Source organism: Xyrauchen texanus, chromosome 28 (genome assembly GCF_025860055.1).
Source record: "Xyrauchen texanus isolate HMW12.3.18 chromosome 28, RBS_HiC_50CHRs, whole genome shotgun sequence".
NCBI classification, from domain to species: Eukaryota; Metazoa; Chordata; class Actinopteri; order Cypriniformes; family Catostomidae; genus Xyrauchen; species Xyrauchen texanus.
The window spans coordinates 10,345,171-10,372,378 of record NC_068303.1 but is presented as its reverse complement, the minus strand read 5'-3'; the positions used below and the strand labels follow the sequence as shown (position 1 = coordinate 10,372,378).

The window sequence follows — 27,208 nt, the reverse complement described above, 5'->3', positions numbered from 1 at the left end:
AGAATGTGCTACTGCAAAACAAAACCTGAAAGAAACACTTCAGTAGACGAAACCTTCCGCCCTCTATCTCACACGAAACAACACAGTGAACAAGATGACATGCCAACAACGAGCAGTTTAATAACAAGTTTTAGTTTGTTTGTTTATTTTGCATTTACAAAGAAATGTGCTCGTAATATTTGTGATGTTTTAATATGCTGCAAAGTTATGGCTAGAGAGTTCATTGACTGTCACTGTCACATGTCAGCAAACGAGTTTACACAGGTAAGAAAATTCATCAGTCATCACTTTTTATTGCACAACTCTAATCTAAAAGTAATAAACAGCGATCAGATTTAAAGTCTTTATGCGCTTATCTGTCACCACGTTTTTTATTTCAGTTCAGAACTGTTCATATTGAATTGCCGTGGTTTTTACTGTAGCCAGGGTGAATTCATTGGGCCACATTTTGACAAATCATCTAAAGCAGCTTATAAAATATATATGAACATAATTATCTTTTGTGTTAAGTCAGGTGTCGTATATTATTCAATGTTAAAATAAAATATGAAAGTTTTTTTTTTTTGTAATCCCAAGATAATATTGAAGCAATAGAACAAATACAGAAAGAGTTACATTTATATTGAATTGAATTGTTTGCAATATGACGTTGCAATAAATTATTTAGCATATGCTTAAAGAAATGTATAGAGGGTTTAAAGGCACAAATGTGAAAATAATAAAAGCAGTTACATTCATTCTTCTGTTTTTTTATAGTCCTTTTCAGGGTTTTAGGGTTGACATTAAATTGTCATGGCAACAAAGTTAAAAATAGGCTATAAATATACACAGAAAGGTTAGTAGATGTAATTATCACACTTAAATCATGTTAACACAGATATTGTTTATGTCTTGTGGCTATACTTTTGAAATATTTTTGAAGTACTTAAACGTTTATGGATTGGCCCCATTCACTGTCATTGTAAGTGCCTCACTGGAACCCAGATTTGTGCGTTTTTTAAAGAAAAGGACTGGCAAGTAAAAAGTATTACATTATTAACATTATGCCACACATGTTGTTGATTGAGATGGCCATAAGTGCATGTGAGCTGTTATACTTAAGTCTATGGACACATGGTTTTCTTACAATATAAATAATAAATATAAGACTTACATTTGGATTCTTTCAGTTAATGTAAGTAATAAGGAACCATCAAAATATATCCTAAAAATCAGTTTAGAAGGTGGCCCATTTTAGAATAATATTTAGCAGATGGTTCTTTTCAGCTAAAATTCTACGAGCCAGCAAATAAATTAGAATTCAATTAAATCAGTTACAAATCTCAGCATCTTATGAAGCCCATTTAAATGGCAAACGTTTAAAATTATTTACAGTGACTGGCTATTCAAACTTGAAGTACTTAAAAGTACAGTTATCTGGTCTATTTTTCCTGAGTGTCCAGTTTATCCGATTTTTACCCTATGCTACATTATTCTATTATAAATTATACTGTAGTTACACTTAAATGCCGAAGTACTCTTATCCACAAAGGCAGTTAAAATGATCAAGACAAAGATCAATTTAATTAAATAGTGTTTACATGTAAACATTATCATAGTGTTTATGTATTTGCTGACAAACAGAAATCCATTGGACAGTCATTTGTTACAAAACCTGCTCTGTCCTGGAGTTTTTATGTGTATATATTAAATACATTTAGGTCTAAAATGTATTTCCACTAGGACACAGATGAAGTTATTCAGAGAGCTAAAAAGGTAAGCGGTTGTCAAGCCTAAGAAAATAAATATAAAAAAACTCCCCTGGTAGACAAGACTTAAATGTTGCAACAATGACCTCTTATTTCCATTTAATGTAATTTTTTAGGCTGGATTGAAAGCTCTGGTTGCTGTTACAGAGGGAGCCAGTGAGTTTGAGAAAGTTATTCAGTTGTCAAAAATGTAAGTTGTTATTGAAAGTAACATTGCATACAGCACTGTAATAACCATTTCAACCACATTAAGTGAACACAAATTTTCAATAAGAACATTGTGCAAGTGCTTGGATGGAGGAGTTTCCTAAATCTCATAGCATCATGTAGACTTTGTCAAAGATGATTTTCCAATTACTTGGAACTCTACACAAACATGCACAACTAATGAAGACCTGCAGTTTTACTAATATTTCATGTTTTTAATTTAGATATCCTGGTTTTATATTCCCTTGTTTTGGCATTCATCCCCTTCAAGGATCTGCACAAGACTTGCGTAGTGTCAAGATTCAGGTAAAAAAAACATTCTGTACTTCATTTGTTTTATTGTTCCAATATATGACCTCTTGGTGAGAAGTAAACCTCTAGTTCTCTTTTGATAGGACCTGGAGCCATTCCTTCCTTTGTTCCAGAAGTACAGAGATAATATTGTTGCAGTTGGCGAGGTACAGTGTGATAGTGTGTATGTCCTTTTTTGTAAAACCATCTTTGTAACAGGGTTAAAATGGGCAAGGAGGAGACAGGAACCTGCTGAACAGTCAAAGTAATATGTAATTTAAACAAAAAGACACAAACATAAACACACACACAGCAGTTCGCGTGTGGCACTCTCTCTCGAACTGCCGCATCGGCTGCTTTTATCCCTCTCCTCGGTTCCCAGAAATGCCGTCGCCTGGTCCTCGACCACTCCTCCACTCTCTGGTGGACAACAGCCGCTTCTCCCCGGCCGGACCGGAGCAAGTCCTCCGACCCCTGGTGGATGAAATGCTCCTCCATGTTCTGGCAGACGGTAGCGAGCCCCTCCGCCCCTGGCAGCAGCTCCACCGATTCAGGTGGCCGACAGCGAGCCCCTCCTCCCCTCGTGGATGGCGGCCATTCCTCCGTGTCCAGGCGGCCGGCAGCAACTCCTCCCTCCCCCGGTGGACGGCCACGGCTGCTTCTTTAGGTGGACAGCAGTTGCGAGTACTCCACGACAGCGCATCCCTCCTCCTTCCCGGGTTTCAGAACCAATGTAACAGGGTGAAAACGGGCAAGGAGAAAGATAAAAGATCCAGTAGTTACCAACTGGGCTTTAGCCAGGAATTCTGGTGCCCCAGATAGTATATTGCTCTGGGCACTTACATCAATACTACTGGAATTGCTGTGGACCCCTAGAATTCCCACCTTTCACCAGAGTTGCTCAGGCCTTGCTTACCATACCAAAATGAAACATGGTTACTTTGATTACCTTTTATTTGGCCTTACGCTACCATTCAAAAGTTTGGGGTCACTTGCCTGAAAAGTTTCTCATGACCTTAAATATCTTTTGATCTGAAGGTGTATGCTTAAATGTTTGAAATTACATATTAATATATTTCATTACAAAACTACTAAAATTTTATATAAAAAAAAAGGTTTTGAACTTGATGACTGAATAATTAAGAAAAGCAGCCAATAAGTGCCCAACATAGATTGGAACTCCTTCAATACTGTTTAAAAAGCATCCCAGGGTGATACCTCAAGAAGTTGGTTGAGAAAATGTCAAGAGTACATTCTAGTCAAAGGGATGCCACTTTGAAGATGCTAAAATATAACATAGTTTTTATTTATTTTAGATTTTTTTAGTCACAACACAATTTCCATATTTCCATTTCTATTATTCCATAGTTGTGATGACTTTACTATTATTCTAAAATGTGAACAAAAATAAAGAATGAGTAAGTAACCCTAAACTTTTGAACGGTAGTGTATATCCTTGTAACATGAGTAACAGTGTTTTAAAATGAGTGTTTTCAGGAATGTGAAGTAAAAGGAAGGTGAGTAAAAATTATGAAAAAATGTACCCCTTCCTCTCGATTTGTGACCATGCTAGTCAAAAGTGTTGACTGAACAATGAAAAGGATAACACTCAAACAATTAATCTTTTTAAAGGGGTAATATAGCAGTAAAAACTGTTTTTACAAAAATTACTACATGACCATGTTGTAATAGTCAGGCTTTACATTCCCGAAGTCAGATATCTGTGTGATTTTAATCATTTGCAAGTTGTGTCTCAATAAGCTGTGTTAAAATAATGTGGATTGTTTTCTCCAGATTGGTCTTGACTTTACTCCCTGGTTTGTTCATACTACTCAAGAGCGTGATGAACAGATAAAAGTCTTTGCAAAACAACTTGAAATGTCTAAAGAATTGGATTTGCCAGTGTGAGTATTGTGTAGTATAATTGCTGGTTAACACATTGGACATCCTGAATAGATAGTTCATGTTGTGTCTCTTACTGCTCAAAACTCTTTATTAAAGCACACTATCTTATCTTAAAAGGAATGTACATACCCGCTCGGCAGCCAAGGTTGCCATAGCCACAATGAAAGAACTAGGTAAGAGCTATCAGCCTGTAATTGACTGGCAAATATTGTGTCTCAGCGACCTTGTAAATCACAGTTGAATTTCTTGCGTAAGTCTTGTTTTATATCTTTAGGGATTAGACAAGCTTTATTGCATAACTTTGCTGGGAAGACATCAGTTGCCATGGAAGGTGTTCAGGCTGGATTCTGCTTCTCGTTTCCTCCTGCTGTCAGCAAAAATGAGCAGGTTGGATAAGGATTCTCATGTACAAATCATCTCTCCTATGCATGCCAAGTCTGACATAAAATAGGCTATGCCATCAATAAGCATGATAAGTGTGCCATAAAGACATGAAATACACTCACTGACCACTTTATTAGGTACACCTGTACACCTACTTATTAATGCGATTTATCTAAACAGCCAATCGTGTGGCAGCAGTGCAATGCATAAAATCATGCAGATACGGGTCAGGACTTTCAGTTATTGTCAGCCATCAAAATGGGGAAAAAAGGTCATCTCAGGGATTTCCACTGTGTCGTGATTATTGGTGCCAGACAGGCTGGTTAAGAGTATTTCTGTAACTGCTGATCTCCTGGAATTTTCATGCACAACAGTCTCTATAATTTATTCAGAGTGGTGCCAAAAACTAAAATCATCCACAGAAAGGCTACAGTAAATCAGATAACCCCTCTGTACAATTTTAGTGAGCAGAATTGCATCTCAAATTGCACAACACGTTGAACCTTGAGGCGGATGGGCTACAACAGTAGAAGACCACGTCGGGTTCCACTTCTGTCAGCCAAGAAAAGAAAGCTGAGACCCGATGTGGTCTTCTCCTGTTGTAGCCCATCCGCCTCAAGGTTCAATGTGTTGTGCATTCTGAGATGGTATTCTGCTCATTACAATTGTATTGAGTGGTTATCTGAGTTACCGGAGGTTTTCTGTCACCTCGAACCAGTCTGGCCATTCTCCATTGACCTCTCTCATCAACAAGGCATTTAATCTGCAGAACTGGCACTCACCAGATGCTTCTTGTTTTTGGCACCATTCTGAGTAAACTCTAGAGACTGTTGTGCGTGACAATCCCAGGAGATCAGCAGTTAGAGAAATACTCATACCAGTCTGTCTGGCACCAACAATCATGCCATGGTCGAAAATCACTGAGATCAGATTTTTTTCCCCATTCTGATGGTTGATGTGAATATTAAATTAAGCTCCTGACCCGTATCTGCATGATTTTATGCAATGCACTAATGCCACAAGATTTGCTGATTAGATAATCACATGAATAAGTGGGTTTACAGGTATTCTTAATAAAGAGGTCGGTGAATGTAGATTTGAGATGGCCCAATTTTCTAAAGGTACATCATGCATTTTTTAAACATACATGGACCTAAACCAGGGCCGTAACACATCATATTCACCAGCATTTAGAATAGTGGTCAGTCTATATGGGTTTTCAACAACTTTTAGATTTGGTCTGCCCAATCTTGATATAATGTTTATTGAAATGTGTACATATATATTGATAGTACACTTTTAAATGCAGAGAGCGAAATTAATCAGACAAATTCCACTGGAGCACATTTGCCTGGAGACAGACTCTCCATCCTTGGGGCTTGACAAACATGTAAGTCATAACCTGTTAAAACTAGCTGATTTACTGCATGACTGAGAAATTTCGAACCTTACTGTCTGTGTTTTTCTCTACTGCTCTAGGTTAGAAATGAGCCCCAAAACATAATGATCTGCTGTGAATACATTGCAAAAGTAAAGGGCATCTCCTCAGATGTGGTTATGGAAGTCACAACACAAAATGCCCTTCGATTGTTTTCTAAGTTAAAACCTTGATTTGTTTTATTTTCATAAAGAAATATTCTGGGTTAAATATAAATGAATCTCAATCGACAGCATTTGTGCTATAATATTAACATTTGATTACCTCAAAAAATCATTTTGACTCATCACTGTCACTCCTTTTCTTTAAAAGCAAATATCTGGGTTCCATTGAGGCACTTACAGTACAATGTATGTGAATGGGGCCAATTTTTGAAGGGTTTAAAAGGCAGAAATATGAAGATTATAATTTTATTTATAAAACTAACATTAGTTCTTGTTAAAACTCATGTATTATTTGAGCTGTAAAGTTGTTCCGTAAAGGTCATTTTAGGGTCATCATAGCAACAAAGTTGTAAAATTGGCTATAACTTTACACAGAAATGGGTAGTAAATGAATTTACCACACTAAAATCATGTTAACATGCATATTGTTTACGCCTTGTGGCTGTACTTTTGAAACATTGAGTATTTTAACTAGTGGCATAGCCCAGGGTGGGAAGGCCAACTCAAATTAGACCCAGGCCCACTCAGAATATTAGAGATTATTTTCGACTTCAAATATATATTTAAAAATAGTAAAGAAAAATGGTAAATATCTGATTTCTGAACGTGTGAAAGAACTGTTCAAATGTGCCGCCAGTCTGTTGTTAAGGAAAATTTGGCCCATCCATTTTTATTGAGGCCCAAAGTAATTTCCTGTCTACCCTCTTGATTGACTACAGATTGGCCACATTCACTTCTGTTGTAAGTGTATCAATGTAACCTAGATTTTTGTGGTAATCAACATTATGCCACCAATGCTGTCGATTGAGCTTTACTTGTATTGAACCTGGAATGTTCCTTTTAATTGTGAAAATGACCTTGCTTTTTTCAATTAAGACTATTTGAAATAATAATAAATAAAGCACTATGTTGATTATAGTATGTTTATTGCTGTCTGGAGAAAAACATTTACTCTGCATTTAGGTTGATTGCAGTTCCTCACACCAGATGAGCGCGATCTGTTTATAAAAGAGGAAGAACATATTGCACCAGTGATCTCATTAAACAAACATGTAGGCTAATAGTTGCTAAAATATAATTTGGGTGATTATTCTGAACTATACATGATTAACACACATCTTACAGGTCTCTTCAAAGTGTCTTCGTTCTGGATGCTGGGTGTTGTTGTTCCCCATCCAGAAAGACCGTTGCTCGAGACTCTGTCGTGCACTGAAGTCACAGGTGTTCTTTAGGTGACAACGGAAATGTTTTCTTTCAGGCAAATTCCAGAACCTGCTGGTTGTCTCGACGCGACACCACGTTTCTCTCTGCATATTCAACTTGTACAGTTGGTCTTGCTTCGATTTCGACATGTTACTACTTGTAAGTAAGGCAAAAGAACGCGTGGAACAGTCCCAAATGTTTAGATTGCTGTAGCCATGGTAACCATTTAGTATTCCCTGCAACAACAAAAGGAGAAGGGGCGTTCACATCGAAACAGTTTTCGCGTCTGTCGACGCCGTTTTTTAAGAATTATTTATGATTATATGCGCTTGACGGACGTCTTTGATCGCTGTGTTTTCAGTGTCTCGCGCGATTTTAAAAAGAACATCAGCTTTTGAAAAAGCGCATCTCGAGACACTTAGTTCTGCAATATGCGTTGCGCTACTTCATCTAGTTTTTTTTTTTTTTTTTGCCTCAAACGCGTGTATATAGCCTATAGGCTATAACTTTCAGCGGGGAAGATGCGCCCATTAAATTTTACAGGACGATGATGCATCATCCACTTTTGCTAATTTAGTTATCATCTTTGCCCAAAATTCAAAAGTATGAAAAGAGGCAAATTCTTTCTTCTGCTGAACAAAAACAAACAGCTTTAGAATATATCAGCTCTGTATATACAATGCAAATGAATGGGGACTAGACCTTTTGAAGCTCCAAAAATCACATACAGGGCACATACAAGTAATCCATATGACTCCTTCAGAAGCTATATGATTGGCATAGGTGAGAAACAGATGAATATTGAGTCATTATTATTATTTATTTTTTTTTACCATAAATCTCCACTTTCACTTTTAAAATGTGAAAGTGTCACTTCAGAAGATATGGATTTAACCACTTGAGTCATATGGATTACTTTTATATGGCCTTTATGTGATTTCTGGAGCTTCAAAAGGTCTGGTCACTATTCACTTGCATTGTAAGGACCAACAGAGCTGAGATATTTTTCTAAAAATCTTTGTTTGTGTGTAGAAGAAAGAGAGTCATAAACATCTGGCTTGAGGGTGAGTAGACTAAATAATGACAGCATTTTAATTTTGGGGTGAACTGTCCTTTTAACCTCAAAACGGTTCTGAAGGAATAAATCTCTGTTGATGTTCAGATGAAATGTCAAAATTGGGAGTAGGGAATTATGACTGTTATTACTAGGCCTAGTGTAAAAACTATGGAAATGAATGCTGCTTTCAATTGTCAGCAATAAACAAATACTGAACAAATAGGGTGAAAATGATTAACACTTAAACCATACCTGGGGTCTTTAGTGACCCCAGACCTAATTCCACCATCTGTACCTCATCCATTTTTTGGAGTTGTGCCTACACCTCTTTTGTACTCATTCTGTCTCTCTTATAAAGAGTGTAAAGAAAAAAATACCAAAATTGAAAAACAAATTTAAATAATGGTTTAAGAACCAAAATTGTATAGGGTCATTAAAGACGACCATAGGTAAGTAAGAGTGTTTTTTTGGGACTTCCATAAATGATATTTTTTATTATTATTTCATATATATAAGTTTACTATCACAGGATATCTATTTCTTTGTTTATTACAAGATGAATGAGTGCTATATTTATACAAATAAATACTGTATCACGTCAAATTTCTGTGTAATAATGAATTATCAGTATTCATGCATGTACACTGTAAAACATTACTGTAAATTTATGGCCAAATTCCTACAGCAATTTACAGTGATTCTTAAATACAGTAGTTTGCTGTTAAAAATGTTGCATTCTGGGAGATCAAGAGCAGGTTTTACAGTAAATAGCAATTAACATTTAATTAACAGTGACATTTTGAAACAAATATATATATATATATATATATATATATATATATATATATATATATATATATATATATATATATCATGATGCTTCTGACCAACTCCTCTGTTCTTTATTACATCAGCCTTCAGCTTGTCTGTCTAATGATAAGTCAAATAAAAAAAATAAAATAAAAATAAAATCAACCTTTGAAGCAATTTACATATTAAATGTTTTGCCAGGATAGAAAAGTGTATTTTTTTTATGATAAAAACAAAAAAACAACAACCTGCACACAGTAAAATAAGAGCATAGCACTGCATTGTGGGTTATAATGGTAAATACCCATAAGCCTTTGCACTTGAATAAGTATGTATGATTTGGGAATGTGTTGGGGCTACAAAAATTAAAAACTTCTTTGTTATTATATTATGTTCTTCCGGCCAGTCAATTTGTGTTTAAGTAAAACACGAGTTGATGCACTGTGCTAGTTGGAAGACCAAACCTTAGGTCAGACTGAATATCTGATCCTACCTAGCAAATGGCACTAAACATGTCAATAGTGATGCATTACACATAAAAACATAAAAGCAAAAACAGTAAACATATTTCAGCAAAATTAAATCAGCAAACTGAATGTTTTTGATGTTTATTATGAACTTACAGAAAAGTTGTTAACAAGACACACACAGATATAAACTCCCGGCATACAAAATGCAACAATGGTGACAATTAACAAACAAACTTTTACATAAAAAAGTAAAAGCTGAACATTAAAATACAAGTATCTTAGACTGCAACAAAAACAATATCAAAATAAACCAGCAAATAGTAAAAATGAAAGTAAATTCTATGTAAATTCTTCATGCCGCAGTGCATGCTGGGAACAAAGCTGTTAATTTCAACCAATAGACAGTAAGTAATTTAACAGCAATATGCTGCTAAATAGCAGTTGTATACTGTAGCTGTCAAAAACAGTATCTTGCTGTTAATTTCAAGAACGGTAACATACCGTATTTTTACAGTATAATGCTGTCAACCACAGCTGCCAGTAGTTTACTGTTTTTTGACAGGATTTTTTTTTTTTTTTTTTGCAGTGTACACAGTGCTTAATTTGTAAATCCATCTCTAGTGATTAACAGCTTGAATCAGTTGCTTTTATTACAGCGTGCACATGACAAACAAACCAAAAAATAATAAACAATGTAATCAACACAAGCAATGCCACAGTAAATTAAGATAATGCGGCTCTTACCTTTCCTTTTAGTTGTTTAAAATAGACCATAAAACAGACTTTTCCCTCTGTCTCTCTATTTCGTGCTTTGCTTCTGGTGTCTTTTGCGGTCTTGTGTCCTTTTGAACTCCATGACCTCACGTATGGAAAGGGGTTAAACTGAGATAGTGGGGGTCCAACAAGGCAGAGAAATAGAAGCAATGAAATTGTGGAGGTGTGGAGAGATGCTCGGTTGGCATTGCAAATTAAGTTCATTTGAGAAAAACCCCTCTCACACTCTGCACTTGAAATTAGAACTGTGTTGACCACAATGCTGATCTATAATTACTCTTGCCTGTTTGGTTTCAGACATTGGGCCCTGTCTAAAATAATCCAGTAAATTAAGATGTCTTTTTGCCATCGTTCTGCATCTCCAATTAAAAAATATGACCTTCCTTGTTTTAGAAACAACACTGCATAATATATTTAGGTTTTTCAGAGAATGTATTTTTAACATGTGTATTTTGTCTTACTGTACTGGCAGAGTTTTTATAGTCAAAACACATGAAAAAAGTGCTGAAGAAGTAATCAAAATTATATATATACGTATATGTTACTTACCTTGAGTAATCTAACGGAATACAAATTACATTTTACAGCATGTATTCTGTAATCTCTAGTGGGATACACTTCAAAAGTAACCCTCCCAGCCCTGGTTGTGCATCTATTTAGACTCCATATGTGTGATATTCCCTGTTGTCTGTTGTTTTTGTACTTTTATGTTGAAATTTTTGTTTAGTTCCAGTTCCTAGATTTGTAGTCCTTTGTAGTTTTATTCCTTGATTGGTTCTCAATGATTATTTCTCATTCCCTGATTGTTTCCCCAGGTGTTCTTCGTTCCCTTGTTTGTTTTCCCTTGTGTATTTAAGCCCTTGTTTCCCCCAGTTAATTTGTCAGTTCTTGCATGTTTTGTTGTGCTCGGTTCCCTGTGTTTTTTTGTTTATTTTAATAAAGTTGCACTTAGATCCTCATTCTTTGCCTGCCTTGTAACAATATGTGCCTAAGAAAATACTTTTGTGTAGATGATATGTTATACGTAGCACAATGTTTTTGACAGCCAGTTGCGTCTCAGGAAATTTCAGTGTGAAAGTAATGAATCCTGTTCTAGATTTGTCCCGATTTGTTGCATTTTCTCTTTAATATATGAAATATAAAACATCAAAATATATTTTATTCTATTATTTTCTGATAGTCTTGAAAATATTTTCAAAATTTGACACGGTCTGGGCTATTTGTAGATCCATTTGTGATAGATACAAGTGCCGGGTCACTAAAGACCCAAATATGTCAAGAAGGTTTGGTGAAATTCCCATGTATTTAAAGGAATATTTTACCCAAAAATGAAAATTCTCTCATTATTCACTTACCTTGATGCCATCCCAGATGTGTTTGATTGTCTTTCTTCAGCAGAACACAAATGAAGACTTTTAGTAGAAGATAGAGCTCTGTCAGGTTCTTATAATGGATGTAAATGGGTGCCAGCGCTTTGACGGTCCAAAAGTCACATTTAAGCAGCATAAAAGTAATCCATGCGACTCGAATATCATGAATATCTTCTGAAGCAAATCGATAGGTTTATGTAAGAAACAAGTTGATAATTAAAACTTTTTTCACTTTAAACCGGCACATTCCATCCAGGGCTCCGATGCTGTTTAAAATGGCCGAACTCATGCGTGACATTCATTCTTCTGTTGTAAACAAGCGCCGCTTCCGAATTTTCGTGTGAACTCTCTGATGCGCTTACATCATGCTTCGCGCCAGCTGCTGGCAGGAAACGCTTTTTAAAAGTTCATAACTTTTTAATGATCCATTTATTTTTTACACAAATGTATCGATTTGTTTCAGAAGACATTCATTGATCGACTGGAGTCACGTGGATTACTTTTATGCTGCTTAAAAATGACTTTTGGACTGTCAAAGTGCTGGCACCCATGTGCTTCAATTATAAGGACCAGACAGAGCTCTATCTTCTTCTAAAAATCTTAATTTGTGTTCTGCTGAAGAAAGACAGTCATACACATCTGGGAACTTAAGGCATCAGGGTTAAAGAGAGAATTTTCATTTTTGGATTATTTATTCCTTTAAAGGTTAAGTACCTATAGCCTAGTTACTGAATATAATAATCCACTGAATCCACAGAGTACATCCTGCCTACACTGCAAGCAAGTGATTCCATGGAATTAAACACATCTAGATAAAGCGTTCATAAATGGGAGACATATCCAGCTGCAGACCCGCAGCACCACCAGTTTCAGAACCCCAGCGCCAGAACCTGAAGTGAGGGGCGGAGTTATTGACAATGAGACAAGCATGGCAGAGAGCATGGTGAGTTGTGTAACGTTTTTGACATCATGTTGTGAAAAATTATCGCATATATTAAGTTCAGCGTTTATCTGCTAAATATTTAATTTTGGGCATAACTTTATCATCTTAATGAAGCTTGAATATGTTGTCATACTTTACTGTATTAAAAAAAAAATTCTATGGATGGTTCGATACATTTTTGCGTGTTGTAAATGATTGCGGTGACGTTTTGAAGACATCTTGTGAAGGTGTTAAAGTGTTTGTTCCACGTTCCTCTGTTATATGCATTGTTTGTGAGTTAATGTTACGTTATAGTTGAGGGGTTTTTTACGTTGAGATTATTGTGTGGTGCTTTCATCTCTTGTAGAGACATTTCGAATGAATGAAGACCACAAGGAAAAGGCCCGCAACAATCTCCTGGAACAGTCAGAAGCTTCCAGAGAGCCCTTTCTATTTCATTTTGTGTTCAGGGATGACATGGAGTTATTTTAGCAAGAATGTAAGGACAAAATGGGCCTGAGAGTGAATTCCTCATTTGATACATTTTAAGTTTAATTTATACAGGATTGTCATGATAAAATGGGCCTAGGGGTGAATTGGTCATTTGTTGTATATATTTTTATTGTTTCTTTTAAAATTATGCTGAATTTTCTCTCTTTTTAGTTTTTTGACATGTTTTATTTTACATAAAGAAAAATGCATGCTGCACATGTTCTTGTGAAATAAAGTATATTTTATATAAAATGCCCATATGTTTCAAGCATTTTTTTTCACCATCATGATCAGGAAGTAACTCTCATAATACAATGAAACGGATAACTATATACAATTATATTACACAAGATCAATGTTTTAAAATGCTTATTGTACTGTACCTTAAAGAATCATTACAACATACGTATAAAGTATGATGTTTCGTTTGTATTAAAAGCAAAGTACCCTCCAAAACGTTAGGTGGCGCTACTCGGTTTCGAACGTAAGCTCCGCCCCTCACTTCAGGTTCTGGCGCTGGGGTTCTGAAACTGGTGGTGCTGCGGGTCTGCAGCTGGATACTATTGGTAAATGGCGGTGCATAGCTGTAGAAGGCCTTTCGCCTACTTGCCCCTCCCCACCTACACTCTCATTGGTCCAGACATGCCCATAAGCCACTTACTGTACTGGCAGACGAGCCTAGCAGAGTAAGCACATCCGAAAAGAATGCACACATCACGCCATCGTCATCATCATCTCCCACATGCGGTAAAAGCCGGTAGTAATCGGAAAACGTGCCCCTAGTTCAGGCCGTTAATCTTAATAGGTGGTAATTACATAGTTTTATTTGCGTTATAATCAACGGTTTTCAATATTAAACCGGCAGCCTTATTTATTTGTTTTACAAGCGTATCGCTCCAGGAAACGTCCATTCAAAGCGCTACACATGTCGCCCAAGGCATGCGTTCTTTTGATATAAATTAGAATAATTTATGTCTTAGTGGAACAGTTGATTTTGTCATAATGGTGGCTGGTGAGTTGCTTAAAGAGCAGCATGTTCTGCCCGACAGTACACCTGATGGCAGTGTCACAGCCTGCGAGACGCCAAACGGAGGAAATACAGACGAGGACAGCAGCTACAAGGATATTTCCGATGGATCCGCTCTTGTAATTGTCGATGCAAATATACTGGAACAGGAGCTTCCGCCACCGGACGAAAAAGAAGCGATGCTTCCCGGTGAGCAGAATGACGAACCACTGGAAACGAGACTGTACTGGAGGAGGTTCGGGGTGCTGGTGGTGTTCAGCCTGTACTCGCTCGTCAACGCCTTTCAGTGGATCCAGTACAGCATCATCACCAACATATTCATGGACTATTATAATGTAACAAACATCATGATTGACTGGCTCTCAGTGGTCTATATGGTCGCGTACGTACCTTTGATCTTCCCCGCGACGTGGCTGTTGGATAAGAAGGGACTGAGGATGACAGCGTTACTAGGGGCCGGCTTGAACGGGGTGGGTGCGTGGGTGAAGTGTGCTAGCGTGAGGGCCGACCTGTTCTGGGTCACAATGACCGCACAGGTCATTTGTTCAGTGGCACAGGTGTTCATCTTGGGTCTCCCCTCCAGAATCGCGTCGGTTTGGTTCGGGCCGAAAGAAGTTTCCACGGCGTGTGCCACAGCTGTGTTGGGCAACCAGGTGTGTTTCATGATTACAGGTGAAAGGACATACTAGTTACAATTTACATGACAGTAATAGTGGTCATTAGCTACAACATAGTGCTAACAAAATGTGTTATTATTTTGCAACATGAAATATGTCTGCTTGCATGTAAAGTGACATAGAGGCATACACCATTAATATTCCATACAGTTTGCATTCATAGAAATGCATAATTGGTGCCACGGATATGCTTACAGGATGTATGTGTTTTATTACAAAGTTATTTTATTGCTGCATGTGCTGATAGTGTGTTAACATTCTCTGATTATTTCTTCATCAGCTTGGTGTAGCAATAGGTTTTCTGCTCCCACCTGTACTGGTACCAAACACAGCAGATGACAAAGAGCTCATGGGCCACAACATCAGAATAATGTTCTATGGGACAGCTGGAGTTTCAACTCTGTTGTTTCTTTTAACAGTATTTGGTAAGATTTTTTTTCTAAACATTACCTTCTAGGGTGATCCAAACTTTCAACCTAGTAAAAATTAGGCATGAAATGACTACACAGCACATTGTCCAACAAAGATTCCCGAGTAGCACCATATTTAATTTTTGACGGGAATGAAACGAGGCTGTCAGGGATAGATTCACAGTCTGTACAATGGCATACACTGTGAAATCAAAATAGTTGACCTTTAATCACAATCAGTTTGCATGCTTTTTCTAAGTAAACATACTCATTCGGATCAAGTAAAGTGAAATTAATTAATAAAGTACAGTTAACTAGTTACAAGTAAACTTAACTCATCTGTGATTAAAGTATCATGTTTTTATTTAATTATTGAAATTGTATTATTCCGCGTCTTTATAAGGGATATAATGACTGCACTCTGGGATAGTAATTTGGCTCATGGTGACTTTCAACCAGCTATAACAAAACAACAATACTAGTCATTAGAATTAAAACTAAATTATTTCTTTTTTAATAGCAATTACATTTCTACATAAGTTCCATTGTCTTGACCTAACATGCATACACTGCGTGCCCAATTATTAGGCAAATGAGTATTCTGATCTTATCATTATTTCCATGCACATTTTCCAACTCCAAACCATATAAACTTGAATGCTTATTGGATTCAATAATTTTCAAGTGATATGTATTTGTGTAATGAGGGAGGTGTGGCGAAAGTGACTAACACCTTATATCATGGTGTGCATAATTATTAGGCAGCTTCATTACATCGGGTAAAATGGGCCAAAAAAGACATTTAACTGACACTGAAAAGTCAAAATTGTAAAATGCAACATTCTTAAAATAGCTATGAGGTGTGACCACAGGACAATCAAACGTTTTGTTGCGAATAGTCAACCGGGGCGCAAAAAACGCACAGAAAAGAAAAGACGCAAAAGACTTGAGAAGAATTAAACGTGAAGCTACCAGGAACCCATTATCCTCCAATGCTACCATATTCCAGAACTGCAACCAACCTGGAGTGTCCTGGAGTGTACAAGGCGCCAGTGAGCAGAGACATGGCCAAGGTCAAGAAGTCTGAAACACGACCACCACTGAATATATTCACAAATTGAAGCATCAAGATTGGGCAAAGAAATACATGAAGACAGATTTTTCAAAGGTCTTATGGACAGATGAATTGAGAGTGACTCTTGATGGACCAGATGGATGGGCCCGTGGCTGGATAACTAATGGACACAGGGCAACACTTCTAGTCAGGTGCCGGCAAGGTGGAGGAGGGGTACTGATGTGGGCTGCTATCATTAAGAATGATGTAGTTGGACCTTTTCGAGTTGAAGATGGACTGAATCGCAATGCTCAACACTACTGCCAGTTTCTGGAAAGTACTTTCTTCAAACAGTGGTACAGGAAGAAGTCCTCAGCATTCAAGAAAGCCAAGATTTTTATGCAGGACAATGCTCCATCACATGCATACAAGTACTCAACTGCCTGACTAGCCAGCAAGGGCCTCAAAGATGCCCAAATAATGACTTGGCCCCCTTCCTCACCTGACTTAAATCCTACTGAGAACTTTCGGGCCCTTCTCAAACATGAGATTTACAGTGAGGGAAGACAATACAACTCTTTGAACAGCATTTGGGAGGCTGTGGTTGCTGCTTCAGCAAAAGTTGATCGTGAACAGATCAAGAAACTGACAGACTCCATGGATGGAAGGCTCATGGATGTTGTTGAAAGGAAGGGTGGCTATATTGGTTACTGAATATTTTTGAAAGGCCTAAAATGTTATTTAATTGTCATTTTGTGTTACTTATTTGTTGCACCTACTCTAAATATTGAGAATAAACAATTGAGTTGGGAGAAATTCTATTTGCAATTTAGTTGCCTAATAATTGTGCACCCTAATAGTTGCCTAATAATTGTGCACACTTATATATTCCCCTGAGAAAGACAAAACTCACTTTTTCTTTGTTAAACATGCAGGTTTGAGGTTCAATAACATTTTGGATTGACTGAGAGCATTGTGTTTGTTCAACATTGAAATGAATCCTCAGGAATACAATTTGCCTAATAATTTGGGACGCAGGGAATTTATTAAGTTTCTAGGTATTTACACAGTTAGTAGTACTTGAAGCCAAAGTTTAAAGAGCTTATATATTTCAGTTCAAGTACTGTTTAATTTGGAACCTTTAAAGGTACTATTAGTATTTACAGTATATAAAGCTCCTATAGCACATCTAATTTTCACAATTTATGCTTTCCGGAGTATGTTGTCCACTGATATATTTTTGGAAAGATGTATTTTCTAGTGCTTTGTCCATGGAATGATCAAAAACAGTTTCAGCAATGGTACAAACCACTGAAGAAACTGTAAGTGTATTCCTCACAGCCTCATTTACATTCCTGTAAGAAAATTAAGTTTACGGCACTACTCTAAAAAAGGTTTATTGAGAGAATGCGAGAGGAGACGAAGACATAATGCATTAGAAAACTTTGTGTTCATTTTGTGTTAAAAAAATGACTTTATATGACATACAAAACTATTTTAGAACTATTAGAAAATTACTGAGACATTATTTTTGCACATGATGTTGTGTTATTTGTCATCAGATGTCAAGATGGAAATGACCTGACTCTTTTATAAACATGGGCATGAGAGTTGTTAGCTATAACGATTAAGATTAGATTCTGTCCTTCACGATAACTAAAAACATATTCAGTTTTCTCAGTAATAATCAGAAACATGACATTATTAAGCACAGGCATTTTAAAGCCCATTTATGAGTATTTCTCCTTCTTCGTGTTTTTGTTAGTCATTAAGGACAGTCCTCCACTGCCACCCAGCAAGGCACAAGCTGTTCTCTCCATAAAACCAGCTGAAGATTATTCATACAAGAAATCGATGATCAACCTCTTCAAGAACAAGCCCTTCATTCTGCTCCTCATCAGTTATGGTGGGAAAATAAGTCATTTAATCCTTCTCAGTCTATATGAGTGCTTGTAATAGAGAAAATTGTGTTGTTATTATATGTCTGTTGTGTTATTTCTCATTATTAAATGCTTTCTATTATTTTAATTTGTATATGGCTTATTAACGGGATCAATTAGGAAAGTTCTGCGTGTTAACAAATGTAATCACCCAAACATATACGTACAAACTACACAATATATACAGGCATATTGGAATGCAAGAAGAAATGTATTGAACTGAAAGACACTACAAAATGTAAAAAAAAAAAGGTCATAAACATAGTCATAAGCATAATCTTTTAATAATGCAAAATTGATTAAAAAAACTGGATTATGTTGTTTTTAGGCATCATGACAGGATCGTTCTACTCTGTATCTACACTCCTCAATCAAATGATAATATATCACTATCCGGTAAGTGACCTTTAAAAAATTCTGCATATACAAATGTGGCTAAACTGGCATGAAAATGCAGTATGCATGTGTTTTGGGGTCTCAGTTGTTTCACACATTTTAGGATGAGAAAAGGAAGCTTGTCATAGATTCATTGTCTCTTTATTAGCCACTTTTCATGCATGCCTGGTACTCATGACAGAGTCCAAATGTACTGTGGAGCCAAAAGACAAGCAATTCTGTGTACTTTCCCATTACTAAGTCTGATCTGTCCTGAATTCTCTGCAGACTTTCACACCAGGCTTAAGTTTAGTGACTGCACACACCATATGACATTTCTTACTATACTTGTCACTTTCATCTCTGATAGAGAGTTCCCTTGAAAAGAGGTGTAACTGAAAAATTGAGACAATACTGAAATTCACACAGTTTGATTGCATTTTCAAAAGAGAGCAAGATGAGAACACTAATGCATTGAAGGAATTTAGTAGGTTTTTTTAGACAGTTTAGTAGACCAGAGCCCAACATGTATAATGGATAACAAACTGGAGGCCTGTAGCACATGCTTCTGTAAGCTCTCAATTCCAAATTCACAAATCCATAAGACTTTCATTCTTCAGTGGAACACATATGAAGCTCTTTGGCACATTGTTAGCCTCAGTCACCATTCACTTTCACTGTATAGAAAAATAATGCATCAAAAGTAAATGGTGACTGAGACTGACATGCTGCCTAACAAGTTATTTTGTGTTCCACGGAAAAGAGTAAGTTTTAAATTTTATAAGAATTTTAATTTTTGGGTGAACTGTTCCTTTTATGGACCATAAAATTATCCTTTTGAGAGGACCAGCTTGACAGCAAAACCTCCTTGGTCAACCAGCATCAATTAAAAGATCTAGCTGGTTGACCAGCTTTACTTGCTAAGTTTTGCTGGTTAACAGCAATACTTAAAATGGTCCACCAGACAGCACAAAACCAGCACTAAGCACCACAAGCAACCTAGACCAACATGGAAATATGAGCTGTTATTTTCAGCAGGTAAATATGGCATCTACCCTGACTAAGGTCCATTCTGTTGAAGAAAAGTAAAGGCAAATGTGCATAGAATCTCCTCTTAAAGGGATATTTCAACCAAAAATGTAAATTCTCTCATCATGTACTCACCCTCATGCCATCTTAGATGTGTATGACGTTCTTCTGCAAAACGCAAACATAGATTTTTAGAAGAATATTTCAGTTTTGTAGGTAAATTCAATGCAAGTGAATGGTTGCCAGAAATTTGAAGGTCCAAAAAGGAGATAAAGTCAGCATAAATGTAATCCATAAGACTCCAGTGGTTTAATCAATGTCTTATTAAATAGCTTTTGGGTGAGAGCAGACCAAAATGTAACATCTTTTTTACTTTACTGTACTGAGTTTAGAGACATTCTTCTAAAAATCTTACACACCTTAGATGGCATGAGGGTGAGTAAATGATGAGAGTAATTTTTTCTTTGGGTGAACTATCCCATTAACCTTAACTTGTTTCTAGGGTGAAGAAATAAACGCAGGCAGAATCGGCTTGACTTTGGTGTTGGCTGGAATGGTGGGCTCCATACTTTGTGGATTCTGGTTGGATCGTACTAAGCTTTATAAGTATGTGTCTGCTTTACAAGTTGTTCTTCCAGTATTTTCATTTTAGTTTAATTTAAATGGCTTTAAAGCATTTTGTTCTGGCACTCATTGCTGTGTCAGATTTTCATTATTAGTCTCTGCTAATCTTTAAATCTTTTTCACTTGGCTAAGTATACTTATTATTGGCTTTTCTTTTAAAAATGCATTTACTACTTATTTTTAAAGGGATTTACCCAAATCAATTTAATTTAACTTAATCTGTTTAATTTTTGTTTATCAGACCAGCTTGTAAGTGTTCAATTGCCTCTCTTGCCTTTTAGATTGACAACATTGATTGTCTACATCCTTTCATTCATTGGAATGGTGGTGTTCACATTCACACTGGACTTGAAACATCTGCCTGTGGTCTTCTTTACCTCTGGGGTCCTGGGGTAAGCCTGCTACTGCTAGAGCTCTTCTTATTATGCTTGTTAATGTCATCTTTGTAATTAGTCCTATCTTGATTCACAAGTCCAGACAAATTACAACACGCTATGTGTTCCTTGCTCCCTCCCACACATAGTTTGTATATCAACAACACAATCTTTATGGGATCTTTTTTATTTGTTACTTTTCTTATTTTGCAAAGAAAGTGTTTTCAGTACATACAGTATTCTCATTTGAAGCATTCTGATATAGGACTTCCATCTTGTAGCACTTCACAACACAAAACTTCTTTAACTTCTGTATTGTTGCTAGGTTTATTTAAACATGTTTGTACATTCTGCAGGTACATTGTTTATCACGTTTAAATAGCATGTTCTGCCAGGTAGGTACTTACACTTCTTTTGTTTTGAAAGATTTTTTATGACTGGTTACCTTCCTATTGGCTTTGAATTTGGTGTCGAAATTACTTACCCTGAGTCAGAGGGAACATCATCTGGTCTTCTAAATGCATTTGCACAGGTATAAGTGGCCTTCTCATTCTTAACATAATGGCTTGATTCATTTTGGAATGCTCTTGCGGTTTGTCATTTGCATTCACACCCAGATACAATTTGTGTACAATGTGTAGAAGAACCGGTTTAGATTCCTCTTGGATAAGTCATTGAAAATAAGCAATGATGTCTCTCTGTACTGTCTTTAATTTTAGGTCTTTGGCATAATTTTTACTCTCATACAAGGGCGGCTCACAACAGACTACAGCCCTCTCATTGGAAACATTTTCTTGTGTGCATGGATCCTCCTTGGGATTGTTCTGACAGGTGACATTTCTTATTTAGAGGGTGTAATACCTCTCTTAGGTTAAAAAGATTTCTTATCTTAGGTTAAAAAGATTTCTTATTGATCTGTATTATTGGTGAATAGCTGTAAAAATCTCATCTGTTGTTCTTACAGCTTTGATTAAATCAGACCTCAAAAGAAATGACATCAATGTGGGAAACATTAACAAAGGGCAAGCGGTAAGTCCATCATTTTTATGCATTTTTGGTTTTTAAACTTTATCCATTCTTTTTAAAGATCAGCATCCATTTCATCACTGATCACTGATCCTGATTACACATGCAATTTTTGTGAATTAAAATCCCAAGCACAGAAAAGATTAAAGTGTGAAGTGATAGACATCTTAGTGGTTTTAAAATTAGTTTGCTCTGCAAGATCAAAGTCAAAAGGGACAAAAGCCAAAGCAGAGGGATTGATCAAACAAAGCTTATCAAAACCTCACTATTCATTGTTACAGAGAAAATAGGGGTTTAGAAAATGAGTTTGTTTTTAAAAATGTCCTGTTTCAGTAGCATACCCAAAGTTAAAGTCTTATAACAAAACAAAACAAAAACAAAACAAGGAGGTTCGTGTTTGGTACCATTGTAAAAACATGTTTAATGATATAGATTATGTCAAATTCTGAGAATCTCTAAATTTATGAAACTGAAAAAAAAATTGTCCTTATTATTTTTCTGATTTGACATTGTATATTTCTGGGTGTAAATAAGGTGGCTCTGAAAAGAGTTTTGTTCCCAATCATGTCAACTGTAACTGAGTAAAATTATGTGTTGATTCAACAAATCAATCAAAAGTTATAGCATAATTATTATAATTTATCCTAGTGTACAAAAACGTCTCCAAATGTCCAAAAGCCTCTTCAAACAAATAAAACATAATAATTGTACATACAAACTAATTACACATGCAAACACAACAATGACTTAAAGTTTGCATAGCATGCAGGCATGATTTTAATAATGAGATTTCACAGAATAAGTTTCATTCTGTGCCATTTGAGCCATCACCGATTCTGTGTCTTGTACTTGGTTCCATCTGCTCATGGCCATATGTAACAGTCAGCAATCACATATCTCTCTGCCCAAGTATAGATGATTTTTGCACCGATCTGATCCCAATCCGATTGGTTTAGCATTCCATGAGGCTACATCATTTCCATTGAGGTCATCTGATCCAGGAAAGCTAACATGTTTTCAGCCAGATTGCATGATGCCAGATAGCCAGATGTTGTGTGCACATTGTGCTTAGTGTCAATTATCTAATGGTCTATGCTTCCAATTTACCCTGAATGTGTGCTCATTTGAAAGATAATCGCCTCCTCTATGTAATGGTATGTGACGGTATGTAATTTTTTGTGAAATTATTAGTGAAAACGTGGCATATAAGCAGAGGGGGGTAGAGAAGCCAGAAACTGTACTGTAAAATAAAAAACTATAAATAATTACAAAAGTAAAAGTAATTAAGTTAATAATTTCTTGAGTAAGAGTAAAAAGTACTAAATTAAAAGAATACTCAAGTAATGAGTAACGAGCATACTCTATGTAACATAATGGATGTTTACACTCAAATATTCCATTACATAATACACATTTAACATGTATTACATTGTAATAATAATTAAATTATTGTATTATTATTATTGGAAATTATTTTATCATTCACCCTGATGTTGTTCTAAACCTGTATGTCTTTCTGCAATGCAACACAATTAAGGTGATGTCACACATAATGTTATCCTTATAGTCACCTTTTATTTTCACTACATGGATTTTTTCCCTCCATATTTTAAAAGGCAATGTTGACCGAGACTGTCAGTCTCTAACATTCTGTCTAACATCTTTTGGGTTCCACAAAATGCAGAAAGTCACAGAGGTTTGGAACAACATAAGGGTGGGAAATGATGACAGAATATTAATTTATGTTTGAATTATCACTTTAAGGACACTTGTCCAGAAGAGAAGTTTGGAAGTAATTAGTTTCTAGTAATTAATACTTTGAAATGTTAACAATATTCCAAAGGCCCAATTATATATAATGCTGAATAAAATGTAGCAACATCATCCGTTATTAATGCCTACTGTCACCATTTCACTGCTTTTTTTGAAATCCTGCATGGATTCTTAGTTCAGTGTAGTTACAGTATTTTCAGTGTAGAAAGAATTAAGATAATTAGTTCTGTACAGTAAGGTTAAACTAAACCTTATCTCTGTATTTGGAAGCGGTTTAGGCTTAAGTTCAGAGCTTGTTCTCTGTTGTCCATGACAACTGCCGCATGTGTCAAACACAAAGTTGCTGTGCAGTGTGCATGCGCTGAGATGCACTTCAGTACACAGTCTGCAGAGCAAAAGGCATTTACACTTAATGCGGTGGTTTGCATGGATTAAAACAGTAGGCACTGATATATTTCAGCACTGATATAAAAATGTATACTTGGAAACTGAGGTCATATGAGCCCATAATTACTGAGTCAGCCTGACAGTTATTATCACCATGACACAGACAAGCTCACATTATCACAATCAGCAACACATACCACGACGTGTTTATTTAAATTGGAGCTACAATTCTAATCTTGAAGTATCCACTTGTCTTGGTGTAAAATGAAAGCATTGCATGATGAAAGAAAGTGTTTGTTTTGAGTGCTTGCTGCTGCAGTAATGAACTTGTAAAGTTCAGCTGCCGTAAAAGTGTCATTCACAAATCTCTCAAAAAATTAAGAATGTATTAAAATGTATCGGATTAAAACCAGTAATGTAACGACAGGAACGTCGCCCATTGTAACGAAGTAAAAGCATATTTTTTTCATCAGAGCTTTACTTGAGAAAAAGTAAAAAGTACTCACTATTAAACCTACTCTTAAAAGTAAATTTCAAGTAAATGTAGCGCATTACTGCCCACCTCTGCATATAAGCAACACCTCTTGATATGAAACAAAGGTGTCAAATACATATACTTAGCCATTACTCGCTGTATTTTTGTCTGTGAGTAAAACAAATTGGCTGGTTGTATTCTACTCTTTGCAAGCTTTCCAGCAACATATGACACATGGCTGTTTGATGAGTTTGTTGAAGATGTTTTTACTGATTACTATCATATGTGCAGACAGTGCAAATTTTTCATAAATTATCAAAATGGAACTCTTCTGATTTGTCTGCAAATTTCAAAGTACTTGTTCAGTTGCGGTCATATTGCCTACATGCATAGTAAAGTAGAGCTTCTAAGCTTTCAAACAATACCGTTTTTGTGTTGGTCAAGACTGTATTAATATTTTGACAATTATGTTTTTGTAAAAAACAAGATAAAGCTTAAAGGGTTAAAAGAGCTTTATACAAAACTATGATCATATGAAACCACAGAACATTTTTATGCTTTGTTTTTCAATCCATTTGTCCATTAATAGCCCAGTCTTGAAGATAATATTTTCATAACTGAATGACCGTCTTTAGGGAAATGCAAGCCAAGAGTTCAAAGTCTTAACGAGATCTTAATTGAATAAGTATTTCTTTCTCCTAAAGGTTCCCATTGAGCAGCCCTCTGAAAAAGCATCCAATGGCATCAAACCAGAGTCCTCCAGCTTGTCTCAAGACACTTCAATTTAACTCTTAAATGTCTACAATAGTACATCTACAATCACAACAACAGATCACAGACTCTCCTGAGATTACTTGAAATCTCCTTTTTGTTGTACTGTAATAATGTTGTATATAATACAATGTTCAGTTAAAATTGCCAGTGATAATTGTTCATATACTGTTAAAGGGTTAGGTCACCCTGAAATAAAAATGTTGTCATTTAATTTACTTATACTTGTGAGTACCCATAAGACTTTATGTCTACAAAAGATATTATGCAGTGACGATTCACTTTCATTGTATAGAAAAAAGATGCAATGACAGCGAATGGTGACTGAGGCTAACATTTTACTAACATACAGGTCATACAAGTTTGAAACAACATGAGGATGAGTAAATGATGACAAAATGTTTATTTTTGGGTAAACTATCCCATGAACTTCATCCTCCTAATCTAGGCTGTAAAATGTGGATAAGCAATCTGTCTCGTAATTATACATGCATGACAGTTTTTATCTATTTGAAGAACTATGGACCAAATATGAAATAACGTATAGGGCTGTTAATGCACTTATGCACAATCCTTTTAGTATGATGGAAACAACACAGTTCGGGTGCATGTCTGATTGCTTTTTCTCAGAGGACCTTTCCTGCTCAGTGTGATATTATGAGGTTATTTTGTTCATTTTTAACATTTGCTGCCTTCCAGGACATCTACATGTCATCTGCATTTCCTTTTCCCATGCTTTAAAACCAGAGAAATCTGTAAAAATGGTAGGGCATGAGTAAGTATAGAAAGTGCTTTAATGAATTCATTTATTATGACGAGACACTGTGATGCCATTTTAAATGCTTATGTTAGTAAATTGCTTTATAGGTTTCATCATTACAGGTCTAACATCAGAAGTCATGTTGTGCTTTTCTGATCAGTAAGACAATTAACGTGGACCAGGAGAAGATTATACCTGTTTTACTATTTGCAAAAAGCACAAATCAATGTGTAAGCATACTGTATGTACAACATTCAAAAGAATGTCTTTTTTTGTTTCTTTTCTATTTTTTATTTTTTTTCCATAAAAAGGAGTTAGTAGTATTTGCAAGGGTGTGATTGTGTGTTCTTTAGTGAGGTTTAATGAAGAAAGATAAAATAGCATAGAAATTTGTTAAAAAGTAGCACTATTATTTTAACATGATGCAATCATTTTATAACATTAGTTTTGCTTTAAGTAACTTTTTTTTATTATATTTATTGGCTTTTTCAAAATTGCTTTTGTATTTATTAATTTTGGATTTAATTTCTACTGTTTCTACTTAGTATACTTATTAGTTAATGAAAGCAGCTGTGTAAACCATGGTTTCACAAATGTCACTGGGAAATGAATTGTCAAGTAAAAGCCTGCTCATTGTTTAAGAGTGATTTCACTCTTTTGGATTACACTCTTAATGCTTAAGGTGTAGAAGTGTCTTGTGATTTCATACTGTTGTAAAATTCTAAAAAATTTGCAATGTAGCTTTTGTAAATGGCATTTGTCTGTATAGCAGTGTTGATTATTTTGTATCACACTCCATTAAACATTTTAAACAACTCTGACTTAAATTTTTTATTCTTAAATAACAAACACATTAGTAGGCCTACAGTAAAATTGTAAATATTACATAAATACTGCAAATATTCATAACACAATTTGCACATATTCAATTTGCATTTCTTGAAGGGAATACTTACAAGGAAAAGAACAGTGTTGATGTTTTTGGTAAGCTTAGGTTTTAGAATTTCATTTGATGAGATGCTGCATTTTTCAGTCGCTAAATTTAACATTTTAGATACATTTCATCAATAATGTAAGTAAATCTGAGATTTTTTTATTATCTATTTTTTTAATATAAAAATGTTATATTAAATGTAATTAAAAGTATAATGTTAACACAAAATAATCTAAATAATAATAATAATTAAATTAATTCCAGAAGTTTACTACTGGGAAACCCCCAACCACAGTGTCTGGGGAATATCAATAATACATAGTTGCCTTGCCAGCAC

At 35.6% G+C, this 27,208-nt stretch overlaps 3 protein-coding genes across 4 annotated transcripts; 2 read left to right on the top strand and 1 right to left on the bottom strand.

Moving 5' to 3' along the window:
- The first annotated feature begins 60 nt into the window (after positions 1-60).
- On the top strand, positions 61-13,382 carry tatdn3 (TatD DNase domain containing 3). Of its 2 annotated transcripts, XR_007967872.1 has the most exons (11): positions 61-264; positions 1,723-1,755; positions 1,865-1,938; positions 2,180-2,261; positions 2,351-2,413; positions 4,041-4,150; positions 4,269-4,324; positions 4,426-4,538; positions 5,845-5,925; positions 12,579-12,764; positions 13,111-13,382. XR_007967872.1 is itself a non-coding variant. In XM_052095200.1 (10 exons), exons 1-10 carry the CDS (start codon positions 100-102, stop codon positions 6,144-6,146), a joined length of 909 nt encoding a protein of 302 aa, XP_051951160.1. In that variant the 5' UTR covers positions 61-99. The 2 variants fall into 2 exon arrangements, 1 of the variants encoding a protein (XP_051951160.1); XM_052095200.1 differs by lacking the exons at positions 12,579-12,764; positions 13,111-13,382 and adding an exon at positions 6,015-6,146.
- LOC127621552 (uncharacterized) lies at positions 7,046-11,669 on the bottom strand. The gene is made up of 3 exons (XM_052095201.1): positions 10,422-11,669; positions 7,261-7,576; positions 7,046-7,135 (listed from the first exon to the last, which is right to left on the bottom strand). Exons 1-3 carry the CDS (start codon positions 10,653-10,655, stop codon positions 7,116-7,118), a joined length of 570 nt encoding a protein of 189 aa, XP_051951161.1. The 5' UTR covers positions 10,656-11,669; the 3' UTR covers positions 7,046-7,115.
- A 547-nt stretch (positions 13,383-13,929) lies between the features above and the next one.
- Positions 13,930-26,725, top strand: LOC127622064 (feline leukemia virus subgroup C receptor-related protein 1-like). The gene is made up of 10 exons (XM_052095986.1): positions 13,930-14,915; positions 15,220-15,364; positions 18,169-18,309; positions 18,672-18,739; positions 20,250-20,353; positions 20,653-20,763; positions 21,172-21,277; positions 21,465-21,576; positions 21,710-21,774; positions 25,111-26,725. The coding sequence occupies exons 1-10, from the start codon at positions 14,238-14,240 to the stop codon at positions 25,192-25,194; spliced, it is 1,614 nt and encodes a 537-aa protein (XP_051951946.1). The 5' UTR covers positions 13,930-14,237; the 3' UTR covers positions 25,195-26,725.
- Positions 26,726-27,208: the final 483 nt, after the last annotated feature.

Coding starts and splice junctions, on each gene's coding strand:
- tatdn3 (XM_052095200.1), top strand. CDS start 100: ATGCCAACAACGAGCAGTTTAATAACAAGTTTTAGTTTGTTTGTTTAT. Junction 1,939..2,179: donor GTTATTCAGTTGTCAAAAAT/GTAAGTTGTTAT, acceptor TTTTTAATTTAG/ATATCCTGGTTTTATATTCC. Junction 4,539..5,844: donor CTGTCAGCAAAAATGAGCAG/GTTGGATAAGGA, acceptor TTTTAAATGCAG/AGAGCGAAATTAATCAGACA.
- LOC127622064 (XM_052095986.1), top strand. CDS start 14,238: ATGGTGGCTGGTGAGTTGCTTAAAGAGCAGCATGTTCTGCCCGACAGT. Junction 14,916..15,219: donor CAGCTGTGTTGGGCAACCAG/GTGTGTTTCATG, acceptor TTTCTTCATCAG/CTTGGTGTAGCAATAGGTTT. Junction 18,310..18,671: donor TCTGCTCCTCATCAGTTATG/GTGGGAAAATAA, acceptor TGTTGTTTTTAG/GCATCATGACAGGATCGTTC.
- LOC127621552 (XM_052095201.1), bottom strand. CDS start 10,655: ATGAACTTAATTTGCAATGCCAACCGAGCATCTCTCCACACCTCCACA. Junction 7,577..10,421: donor TTAAACAACTAAAAGGAAAG/GTAAGAGCCGCA, acceptor TTGTTGTTGCAG/GGAATACTAAATGGTTACCA. Junction 7,136..7,260: donor AAGACACTTTGAAGAGACCT/GTAAGATGTGTG, acceptor TTTTATAAACAG/ATCGCGCTCATCTGGTGTGA.